Source organism: Folsomia candida, unplaced genomic scaffold, assembly GCF_002217175.1.
Source record: "Folsomia candida strain VU population unplaced genomic scaffold, ASM221717v1 Fcan01_Sc008, whole genome shotgun sequence".
NCBI classification, from domain to species: domain Eukaryota; kingdom Metazoa; phylum Arthropoda; class Collembola; order Entomobryomorpha; family Isotomidae; genus Folsomia; species Folsomia candida.
Genome location: NW_019091200.1, coordinates 965,410 through 976,891, shown reverse-complemented (window position 1 = coordinate 976,891; position 11,482 = coordinate 965,410). Strand labels below are relative to the sequence as shown.

The following is an 11,482-nucleotide window of genomic DNA, read 5'->3' as shown; positions in this document are numbered from 1 at the left end:
TATCTAAGATGTACATCAGTCAGGAAATAGCAAGTTTTGTTCATGTAGTTTGTTTATTTTGTGGTTGACGCATGACGCGCATCAAGCAGTATCACCTTCCACACGAATTATTTCGGCATGAAAAACCATAAATTGTTTTTCTACATCTGTAGAAAGGATGTTAAATTTGTATATACACTTCTATTTGATGGAAATCAACAATAATGCGCGTTAAGGAACGTTCATAAAATACCTAACACAGTGGAGACGCTGTTGCGGTACAAGCTAAATTGCGCCACATGTTAAAAAGGGAGTGTAACTCGCTACATGGGGAGGGAGGGGTAAAAATCCCCAATTTTGCGTTACGTATTTTATGAACCTTATTACAGATTACAATTTGGTCGAAAATATGTCCCAACTAATGTACTCGTTCCAACCGAGAATGGCATATCTAAATTTCAATTTCGCCAACTTGTCAAGATCAAGATCCATTCCGTTCCAGGAGAAGGTTCGCTCGTCTTTAAAAATTAAGAAATTTCTTTGTCCTGGAGAAACGCCACAATTCTGTAGCACTTGTTCCATCTCGTTTTCAAATTGTGTCGTGTTTCGTCGTTCAAATCCTTGCATCAAAATCCAAGTCGCATTAGTTTTCAAAATATTTTTCAGCAAGGTGTATTGAACTCTGTTATTCGATGGCGGTTCGAACGCTGCGATGTGTTTCACATTGGGAAATATTGTTTCGAAATTTTCTACAATTTTCCCATCCAGTGGGAACGACAACCCTACAGTTTCTGCATTAACGGAATAATCTTGTTTATCATATTGAACATCCACGACGTCCCCGATTGCCAGCGTTTTTACGGTTTTAGGAATTCGGGACAAGTTCAGGGTGGAATTTCGAAGTTCAATGTACAAATCTGTCAGTGACGTTGCAGACTTGAAAAAAGTGTGAATATCGCCCCCCGTAATGTTGACACGGTACAAGTTCAAGTACTGAAGCGAGGTTGGAAACGACTTGACGGACACGACGCACTCCGTCATCGTCAAGTGGACGATTTTTAAATTATTTCTTATCAACATGCGGAGCAACTTATCGGCAAATGTGAGACCCAAGCTAACTTCCCACCCATCATTGACCTTTGAACTTTTGCGGTAGGAAATTACAGTCCATCCATCAACCCGAATGGTGACTTGTACTCGGTCAGTGACCAGTTTGTCGCCAAGATTGGATTTGAAACGCTTAGGATTAGATTTATCCGTAGTATTGTAAAACAAAACTCGCATGAGCCACTCTTCACTTATCATTTTCATGTAGTCCGTGTACTGGTTGCGAAATCCGATGTCGAGGTCTAACTGAAAATCAGACAGCATGGGCAACCTGACATTGACACCAAGAGTAAAGTTCCAGGGTGAGGACGCTCCTCGAATTTTCACCCTTTCAAGCTTTATCGATTTCAGAGTCTGAAAAATTTGTGGGTTTGTTTGCAACATTTCGGTAAATATTTCCGGGCTGAGGGTGACATATTTCAGGATAAGTTCGTCCACTGGTTTATTTTCAGTTTGAAGGAGGACGTCATTCACGCTCAAATCGAGATAAGAAAATGCGTCGCCTTCAAGGATAATAATTTTTGATGATTTTGTCTTAGCTGCTCCGTCATTTTTACGGGTTTGTGAAAGTCCCAAAATTCCGGGTGGTGGTGTGTCCTCGGAAATTTGTGAATTTGATGAATCAAACTTTACTATAGCTGAAAATAAATTTTTACGTATTTAGGTACATAAAATTACATGATGAGTAATTATTCTACGTTTACCAAAAAGTGCTGCAACGACTAACGTAGTAACAAATGCAGATCTAAGAATCTGAATCTGCAAGGATTTGTTCCTGTAATTAATACTTGGAATATTAATCGTGATAAGAATTTGTCAATTCATTTGGGCTTTATCATACCGATGAATGATGTAAGTTTCAGGTCGTCTCAAGAGTAGTGCCATCATGGAACTTGCCCACTTTCTTTATTTATATTTAACAAACTCTTGTACAACAAATCCAAATCATGACTACAAATATTTTGTGCAGTTCAACATGCAACCAATATTTTAATACATAAATCAATAATAGGCCTATTTTATGGTCCATCTACCTAAATATAAATAAAACTATACACGTAAAACATCTCCTCAAGGTGACTCGCAGTCACGATCAAACTTTATCCCTGCGAGTTTAAACAACTTTAAAACGATACATAAGTACGTTATACGAATGAACATCCTTCTGGATAAACACAATAGAACAGCGTGCATGCAATTTCAGGATACAATTGACAAAATCTTTCTACTATGGTGTGTGTGTGACTGGGAACGTGTTATGTCACTTTCGTTCTTTCGTTCATGGCACAAAAAACCGGTATTTATACAACACAACTGGATCAAAAACTTGGAGCAGTGTAGGATGCATCAAATATTTAAAATCCGTAATAATTTTTGAGTTGTTTAGAATACAATTGTCAACAAATCTCAAACGTAGACCTATAGTATTTACTTATATAAAATATAGCATTTAAACTCCGATAGTAATTTTTAGTAATAATTCTAGTCTCACACTTTAGTCTTATGTTATTCTCACTTTAGTCTCATTCTAGTTGCATTTTAGTTTAATTCTAGTCTCACTTTGGTCTCACTTTAGTCTCATTCTAGTTGCATTTTAGTTTAATTCTAGTCTCACTTTAGTCTCATTCTAGTTGCATTTTAGTTTAATTCTAGTCTCACTTTGGTCTCACTTTAGTCTCATTCTAGTTGCATTTTAGTTTAATTCTAGTCTCACTTTGGTCTCACTTTAGTCTCATTCTAGTTGCATTTTAGTTTAATTCTAGTCTCACTTTGGTCTCACTTTAGTCTCATTCTAGTTGCATTTTAGTTTAATTCTAGTCTCACTTTAGTCTCATTCTAGTTGCATTTTAGTTTAATTCTAATCTCACTTTAGTCTCACTTTATTCTCACTTTAGTCTCATTCTAGTTTCACTTTATTCTCACTTTAGTCTCATTCTAGTTTCACCTTATTTATTACTATTACTAATCACTTGTAGTCAGTAAGTACAAAGTACAAATAGGATGATATAAACACAAATTCACAATATAATTAAAATTCATAGTACTTTTAAATGTAATAAATTTCGTTAAGTTTATCCCCTTTTGGGAGGGTTCCTAAGATTGACGCTACGTTGCCACGTTGTACTGTGATACTGAGTCGTTGGATGAGGAAAGTTGTAGAGCGTCGTTCTCCAGTCGCGGTGGTTATCCTTTGTCCAATGTCTTTAATGAAAGTTAACCCTTCCTGTCCCCATACTCCCGACGTCTCAATTGCAACGGGCACAAAAATGAATCGGTCCTGGAGAAAAGCGTAATATTTTTTCTTCTTATCTTCTGCTTTGGTGGCCGCAGCGCCTTAGTGGCGAACTGTGTTAGGGAGATGACTAGGGGCAAAAGTGTCCACACAGGTGAAATCCCACAGCAGGGATCTTCCTCTTGCCCAAGGGACGAGTGTCAAACCGTCTGGGTGTTTCCCATCTTGTTTGGAGCATCCGGTCGGCTCAAGAATGCAGGGTACTTCGGCGGAACGGAGCGCCCTTGCAATCACATCGTTGGCCGCGCCGTGGCGGGACCACCTACCAGCACATCGTCGGCAACTGAGCCCGTGATAGCCACGCGAAGTGACTTGTGCTCCGCAGGGGCAAATGTGGGGTTGACAAATGTCACAGCCAAGTCGAAGGGAAATGGCGATACGGAATGATTCGTCAGGGAGATGGGTCCCAAGTTGAGGTGACGGGAGGGCGTTGAGCCAGGCGCCAGCATATTTGTCACGTAGTGCATGATGGCGGGCGGTGTCTTCAGGAGTTGTAGCGTCCATCAAGAGCTGGGACAAAATAATGTCCAGAATTGGACGCTCCCATGCAGTCTGGACTCCTCTGACGGTTTCGGGAGGCAGTTCCGCGGGTCCAAAGGCAGACCATTCATCCTCTCCTTCTTGCATGGCGATATCAGTACCGTGTAAATAAACCGGAAGGAGACGTTCCATGTGGGGTAAGACGCTGTGGACGGACGCAAGAAAGCATGGTATCGCCACATCCAAAGCATGTCTAACTCCCAGGCCGCCTTCCTTCACGGGTAAAGATGACTGAATCCAAGCAGCATCAGAAAGAGAACAATTTAGGATCGCCTCCAGCGTGTTCTTTAGAATAGCATCATAATTACTGAGAGCGTTTAACTTTCTCCATGTAGGGGCGCAGCGGAGAAAATAAATGAGACGAGGAATGGAAATCGAAGCGCGAAGGAGAAAGAAAGCTGAGTGAGAGGAAATCTTGAAGAGACGTTCGGAGAAAGCTCTCAACTGTTCAGTTTTGGTTGTCAAAATCATCTCCATCGACTCGTTGGTGAGAGGGGCGCCGAGAAGCATTGCGGTGTCGGGGGACATCAATTGAATACCGGGAGCAGCTTGCTGGAATTGGAGGAATATGTCGTTAGCGGTGTCGCAGTCCGCCCCCAAAATCCCCAATTCACATTTGTCACGATTCAAGTGAAGTCCGACTTCTTCACCCATCCTTGCAATGGTCTCAAGTGCTATCAACACTTTCTCCGGAGTGTCTGCAACAGTTCCATCGTCGAGATACCACACGTTAAGCTCAGTGTCTAAAGCTGCGATGATGGGGTGAATCACGAGAGAAAAGAGGGAGGGGCCCAATGGATCTCCTTGATGGCAGCCTAGCAGAGACGGAAGTGGTATGGTGCCATAGAAGAGTGAAGACGGGTTGGCGTAACACTGAGATATAAATGGAAAAATTGAGGGAAAATGATCCCGAACAGCGCGGAGAAGAGTGTCCCGGCGTATCTCGTTGAACGCGTTCCTGAAGTCAATTTTCAAGAAAGCTTTAGGGGTGTGATGGGTGTGGTTATAGTAGACCCGAGCTGTGTGCGCCAATTTCTGCACCGTTTTTGATGCCCACTCCTAATTGATGTGGAGAAAAGTGGTTAATCAGTTGAGGGGTGATCCGAGACAGAACTACTTTGGCTGCAAGGCGACGCCACGAATTACCAACGGCAATGGGTCTAATTCCCCCTGACTTCTTCTTTAACGCCGTGAGCGACGCCCCGTAGAACAATGGGCAGATATTTTGAGGGATTCCACCGTTGAGAATCAAGTTGAGGAAGGCACAGATGGCTTCTTTGAGGTCATCACCATTTCCTTGACTGCATAGGTCCTTCAGAATCTGAGGCCGCATTCCGTCAAGACCACCTGCCGATCCTGGAGGGAAAGTTGAGATAGCTTTCAGCACCTCGTCCTCAAGTACTGGCATTACTAAAAGATCCTCTGGTGGTGACGGGAAATTGGTTGGTTGTGGGTGAGGTGGGTGTTTAGTGAGCAAGGCAGATAGAGTAATGTCATCATTGGGGGCAATGGTGTCATCGGAACATGCAAGACGAATTGCTCCGCGAATATCGCCATCCGCAAGTTTGGCCTCCACTTTCTTTGCGGTTGCATCATTTGTCGATTTAGTCGCTGATGGCCGAGGCGGACGCAATTGTGGGATGAAGAAATTGGAGTCCCATTCAGCAGTACGATTCTTGACCCAAGTGGTCAAATTCTTGACTTTGTCGGCTTTCTCGGGGACGGCAAGTGTGGCATATGTAAATAGGAGAAGCTTTCTCCAACTATCTTCCTCACCAGACTCGACAACCTCCTTTAAAAGTTTGGTAAGGCAGTTGGCGACAGCCATCCTAGCACCTCGAGGTACCCTCCGCAAAGTTGGTGTGGTCGTCTTGAGGCCGGCAAGGATGTCACCTAAATTCATTCCAGCTTGTTGCTGGGGTTCTGGCGTCGGCGCATCTTTCCACTGGATGCCCTCATATAAGTTGTGAGAATTGCCCCTCGAGCCTATGCGACGTGTTTTAATGCTGGGAAATGCAGATTTAATAAATTTCCCCAAGGTGGCTTGAGTAACTCCTGGATTTCCGGACTCGATTATAAATGTGGAATATTGAGCAAATATTTCGGTCTTGCTGATTTGTATTTTTGTTTGTGTATTGGGGTCGACAGAAACTAGGGATTGCTGTATCCACTGCTTTGCTGCTGCTGCTATTTCTTTCTTACTTAACCCAGACGTTGTAAGATGACAAGATGAAGTGGGTATGAATTGTGTTTGTGTGAGGAGAGTGACGCATCCTGGGCAAAACCAATCTTCATCTGGAACGACAATTAGTGCAACACATTTCAGATGATACCACTTTGAGCATTGGTCGCATAGTATCCAGTGATCTCCTGTAACGGTACTTGCTCCCGGACATGTTGGAATCGGGCAGTGGTCAGTTTCGATCTCTTGGTCGATTATTTCTTCTCGATTGGCTTCATCATCGTCCTCGTCATTTACTCCAGAAAAATTGGGATGGATAGCAGTTCGAGTTGTAGGGTTGTGATAATTTAGGTTCGACATTGACCTCAATTTTTTGTGTCTTTCGTCATCGCCCCCGCTATCGGTGTTTCACCTCAGTTTCACCTCAGTCTCACTTTAGTCTCATTCTAGTCTCACTTTATTCTCACTTTAGTCTCATTCTAGTCTCACTTTATTCTCACTTTAGTCTCATTCTAGTTTCACCTCAGTCTCACTTTAGTCTCATTCTAGTCTCACTTTATTCTCACTTTAGTCTCATTCTAGTTTCACCTCAGTCTCACTTAAGTCTCATTCTAGTCTCACTTTATTCTCACTTTAGTCTCATTCTAGTTTCACCTCAGTCTCACTTAAGTCTCATTCTAGTCTCACTTTAGTCTCACTTTAGTCTCTGAGGAGTCAATTTGAGACTGCAATTTTTTTGGTGGTGCGATGGGGATGCCACCTCGCAACTTGGAGCAGATGTAAGATTTGAAGGTGCCGGTATTTGAATAAAATTGTAACCTCATTTTCATTCACACACCAGACAGTCACAGTAGTCACACACTTTCACTTCTCACTTCACTTTTTAATTCCTAATTTCCTCAGCTGCTGTTTGTTAGTGCTGTCACTACTAAATTATTTCAATTTGAAATTTAAGAGTTGTTAAATTTCCAGACTATCATTAGAAAATTTGTGTGCTTTCCTAAAATTGCTGGTGTTCCAAGATCTCGACTTAAGTTATTGCTGTAAAAGGTAAAGTAAAATTTGTAAATTTTCAGAAAATCTGTTGCGTTTTTTTATTTACACTATTTGTAAGCTTTTTTGAAATTTTAAGTGGTGCGATGCGGGCTATAATTTAGGAAATTGCTGTAGAAAAAGCTGCTAGATGTTGGATTTAAATTCTTTGTTTTTATTTATTTTTAATTTTAATATGTAGGTCACTGTTGAGCCTCTTGAACTCGCAAGGTTAACGGTCAGTGAAGGAAATTTCTGTTTCGAACAATCATGGCGGACGACGATTGGGGTAAAATTTAAATTCGTTAAAAATTTTTAATTCCAGATTGTTATGCACAGGTGTTTAAAATAAAAATAGTAATAACAACTTTGATTTCTCTTTTAGAGAGTAGAAACTTTGAAGAGGAAGACCTTTCAAAACTAAAAGCAGTAAAACCTCCCGGAAAAGTGGATAAATGGGATGGCGAAGATGAGGAAGAACCTGTCAAGGTAAGCTAAACAGTGAGTTTTAAACACTATTCTTATGAAAAAACTGTTAGAAAATTCTAATGTGAACTATAATTAATATTCAGGACAATTGGGATGATGACGAAGAAGCCAAAAGTGCTGCGGCGCCTGGCGGTGCAAAGTCAGCCGCTGAAGCCAAGAAGAAGAAACGACTCCAAGACGCAATCGCTGAGAAGGAGGTCTGTTTGGATTAACCCATAACTTATTTATTTTTGACACGTTACATAAATAAATAAACTAAACGATAATTCCAATTTTGCATCATTCAGAGGAAAGCAGAGTTACAACGGTTGGAACGAGCCAGGGCCAATATGACGCCTGAAGAACTTGCGGCAGAAAAAATCCGCCAACAAAAACTCCAAGAGGAAGTTGAACTCGCCATGGTCAAAAGCACCTTTGGTAATTATTATTACATTTTAAAGGGTGACGGTAATTTATTGAAGTAGCAACAAACAATCCACTCATTGGAATGCTATTTTTGCTGCCCAGGGTCAAACGAGGTTGATGTTGTCGATCCGATGACGAAAGATGATTTTGACGCCCTGCGCAAGAAGATCATTGGTGATTTGAGGAAATTTGAGAAGCGAGTACCCTTTGAGGATTTTCTAGAAGATTTTATTCAAGATTTATGTCTCTCGTTGCCTTCCAAACGTCTAAAAAAAGTCAAGGCCACCGTAGAAGCCTTATACTTTGAGAAAAACAAGGCGGAGAAGGCGACAACCGCGACGAAGGGGAAGAGGACAGGTGGAAAGGTTAAACTCACAGTGGAATCAGATATTACAAATGTCGAAGTTGGCTACGAATTAGATGATTACGATGACTTTATGTGACAGTGTGTTTATCAACATAATTCAGCAACAGCAAAAGTCAATGTCAATGTCTGTTATCGAGTTTCGCCGTCGTCGATAAAGCAATCGCTAACATATATTATTATTCCGGCTGGTTCATTATTAATACAAATAAGAAACGTTAATTATTCAAATAATTTTTGCTAATGTTCAAAAACTGCAAAGTTTCATTTGTTGAGTGAATTATGAGAAATTAAAAGTGGTTATAATAAAAAATACGGAAGAGAATCCTACAGCTTTGAATTTGTTTTAGCAAATTTTTATTTGACTGATCATGCATTTGTATAGTCCAATCCAGGATTAAGTATCATGTAGGACTTCCCTGTTCCGTGGGACGGTTGATGGTTGAGCAGATTCGTTTGGGGGGGAAGAGGTCATTGAGGAAGTCGCCCATCTGGCACAGACTGACGCCGACTTAAGAGTGCGGGATGCCGCCAAGAGGTTCCTTCTCAAGGGGAAGGAGGGGGGACAGATGCACGAACAACTCACCCTTAGATCTAACAGATTCCAAGGGCTACTCGCCAACTAATAATATATTAAACCCTGAACTAATCATCCAAGGACTACAGCCTAAAAATCAATAATCTATGTATCTTGTATTGGATTTATGTATCGACAAATGTAGAGCACTACAATATCAGAAAAAATATGCCAGTTGGTTCTTCTTCAAATATTATAATACTAATTGGGGGAATACGTCCACTCCTGAACCATACACACCTAAAAACATTCAGTCATTATTATTCCAGGAGACAAAAAACATTTAAAAAACAATGATAATAATCCAAACCAGTATGTGTGAAGATGATGATGGAGAATTAGCTCAATAATAAAAGTACCTTATTCGATAATGCAGTTATCTTTGTTGCTTCATGATGTCTCACTTTGTCCTCTCGTCTCATAATATTCATCATGATGAAATTGTACGTACGGCCGTACAAATGGCGAAATCTGGTTGAAACGTAGTTTGTGTAACGTCGCATGTCATCTAGCGTTTGCTTGGTTTACACACATTGAGGATTTTGTGAATCATCTGCTTCGTAATAATAAACCCATAAGAACACCCACCGTAGAATGGATGATTAATTAATGGAAGAACAATCTCTCGTTAACAAAACTTTTAACACCCTTCAAGACCAGGACACCTTACGCATTATCTTCTATTCTTATATTGCCATATTTGTTTCCGTTATAACTTTGTCTGTCCTTGGAGCTACACTTTGGGAACATTGGAACCGACGAACAAAATAGGTAACCATTTGCTTATAATTTTTGTATTTATTTATGACTTATCTATCATTACTTTTTATACAGAGAACGACAACAACGGCACCACTAATAAACGCAAGAAAAACAAAAAACAAAATTAATACCAGAGTGAACGATTGAGTTTAAACCTCTCCATTCTCCATTAGTTCAGTTTGCGAAAGTTCGTAAATTATATAAACAAAATAAGTAAGAAGAAATGGCGACCCGAAAGAAAGTGCTCCTCAAAGTTATCATCCTTGGGGATTCTGGCGTCGGGAAAACGTCCCTCATGAATCAGTACGTCAATAAAAAGTTCACAAATCAGTACAAGGCAACGATTGGAGCTGATTTTCTCACTAAAGAGGTCATGGTCGATGATAGGCTGGTCACCATGCAGGTAATATATATGCAACATAAAATAAATTGACCTTTGTACTTGCACAGTCATTAATCTTGAAAATGTGTCTAAATTGCAGATTTGGTAAGAACAACTACACTTATTCAATTCAACACTTTAATCGTGTCGAAAGTTTCGAGCAATAATGTAAATCTTTGTAGGGATACTGCTGGTCAAGAACGATTCCAATCTTTAGGTGTGGCCTTTTATCGTGGAGCTGATTGTTGCGTGTTAGTTCATGATGTTACTGCCCCCACTTCCTTCAAATCACTGGACTCATGGAGGGACGAATTTCTCATCCAAGCCTCACCCAGAGACCCGGATAATTTCCCTTTCGTCCTTCTCGGAAATAAAGTGGACCTCGAGAATCGTGCTGTAATTGGCTAAACTTATTTAACAAATCGTTAATATCAAAATTCCCGTGCCAGATCTAATATTTTCTATTATATTCGTCGTCAGGTTCCTCAAAAGCGTGCAATGCAATGGGCCGCCTCCAAAAACAATATGCCATATTTTGAAACGAGGTATTTGGATAAAGTTTTATGGTCCACTTTAATGCTACCTTAAGATTTATTATTTGTTTTTATGGTTTCAGTGCTAAGGAGGGGATCAATGTTGAACAGGCATTTCAAACTATAGCAAAGAATGCCTTGGCACAGGAAACAGAGGTCGATATTTATAACGAGTTCCCAGACCACATCACCATCAATCCAGATTCGAGAAATGTTCGCAATGATAACTGCTCTTGTTGAGCATAGATAAGCTTATGAAACCCAAAAAAATACTTATAAACGTCTTCACTCGCTAGATATAAATATATTAATTAATTAATTATAAGCTAAAACTATTTGTTTGTGACACGACCAATGTAATCATACGAAATGATTGATTAATTCCCGATAAGTACCATGGTAGAAATATTGTGTTTGTCGTAGCTTATAATTAGTTTACTTTACTTTTGAGTCAGTTCCTTATTTGTCATTCGTTTATAATCACATAAAAATCGGAAAAGATGTCGAATCGAATAACGACTTGTTTCAATACTTATGCAATACTGTATACACTTACTATTTTTCACGGATCTAATTTATACCATTATAAGCCTGTGTTATTATATATGTATGTAGGTATTATTGTAACTTGTAACTCGCTGTATGAAATAATTATGTATCGAATAAATTGAGAAGAACGAGAGGAATTTAACTAAAGCTATTGTTTCTAAAATACTGCAGACATTTATGGATGAGAAAGCAGTGATATAATTTGGAATTTAATACTGACTAAAAAGCAGAAAGGAACTCGTCGTTTGTAACGCACAATTATATAACCCACAAAACCATGATAATCTC

At 40.0% G+C, this 11,482-nt stretch overlaps 3 protein-coding genes and 1 long non-coding RNA gene across 4 annotated transcripts; 2 read left to right on the top strand and 2 right to left on the bottom strand.

Moving 5' to 3' along the window:
• Nucleotides 1-132: 132 nt before the first annotated feature.
• Nucleotides 133-2,978, bottom strand: LOC118436347. Its single transcript, XM_035854182.1, has 3 exons — nucleotides 1,928-2,978; nucleotides 1,791-1,861; nucleotides 133-1,724 (listed from the first exon to the last, which is right to left on the bottom strand). The coding sequence occupies exons 1-3, from the start codon at nucleotides 1,972-1,974 to the stop codon at nucleotides 370-372; spliced, it is 1,473 nt and encodes a 490-aa protein (XP_035710075.1). The 5' UTR covers nucleotides 1,975-2,978; the 3' UTR covers nucleotides 133-369.
• A 3,974-nt stretch (nucleotides 2,979-6,952) lies between these two features.
• On the top strand, nucleotides 6,953-8,721 carry LOC110853030 (eukaryotic translation initiation factor 3 subunit J). The gene is made up of 6 exons (XM_022101249.2): nucleotides 6,953-7,151; nucleotides 7,336-7,422; nucleotides 7,519-7,622; nucleotides 7,706-7,819; nucleotides 7,910-8,039; nucleotides 8,130-8,721. Exons 2-6 carry the CDS (start codon nucleotides 7,404-7,406, stop codon nucleotides 8,468-8,470), a joined length of 708 nt encoding a protein of 235 aa, XP_021956941.1. The 5' UTR covers nucleotides 6,953-7,151; nucleotides 7,336-7,403; the 3' UTR covers nucleotides 8,471-8,721.
• Nucleotides 8,571-9,459, bottom strand: LOC118436348. Its single transcript, XR_004835384.1, has 2 exons — nucleotides 9,328-9,459; nucleotides 8,571-9,208 (listed from the first exon to the last, which is right to left on the bottom strand). It is a non-coding gene; the product is annotated as an uncharacterized LOC118436348 (long non-coding RNA).
• An 80-nt stretch (nucleotides 9,460-9,539) lies between these two features.
• Nucleotides 9,540-11,341, top strand: LOC110853064 (ras-related protein Rab-7a). The gene is made up of 6 exons (XM_022101292.2): nucleotides 9,540-9,739; nucleotides 9,803-10,133; nucleotides 10,213-10,217; nucleotides 10,295-10,508; nucleotides 10,593-10,657; nucleotides 10,729-11,341. The coding sequence occupies exons 2-6, from the start codon at nucleotides 9,954-9,956 to the stop codon at nucleotides 10,883-10,885; spliced, it is 621 nt and encodes a 206-aa protein (XP_021956984.1). The 5' UTR covers nucleotides 9,540-9,739; nucleotides 9,803-9,953; the 3' UTR covers nucleotides 10,886-11,341.
• Nucleotides 11,342-11,482: the final 141 nt, after the last annotated feature.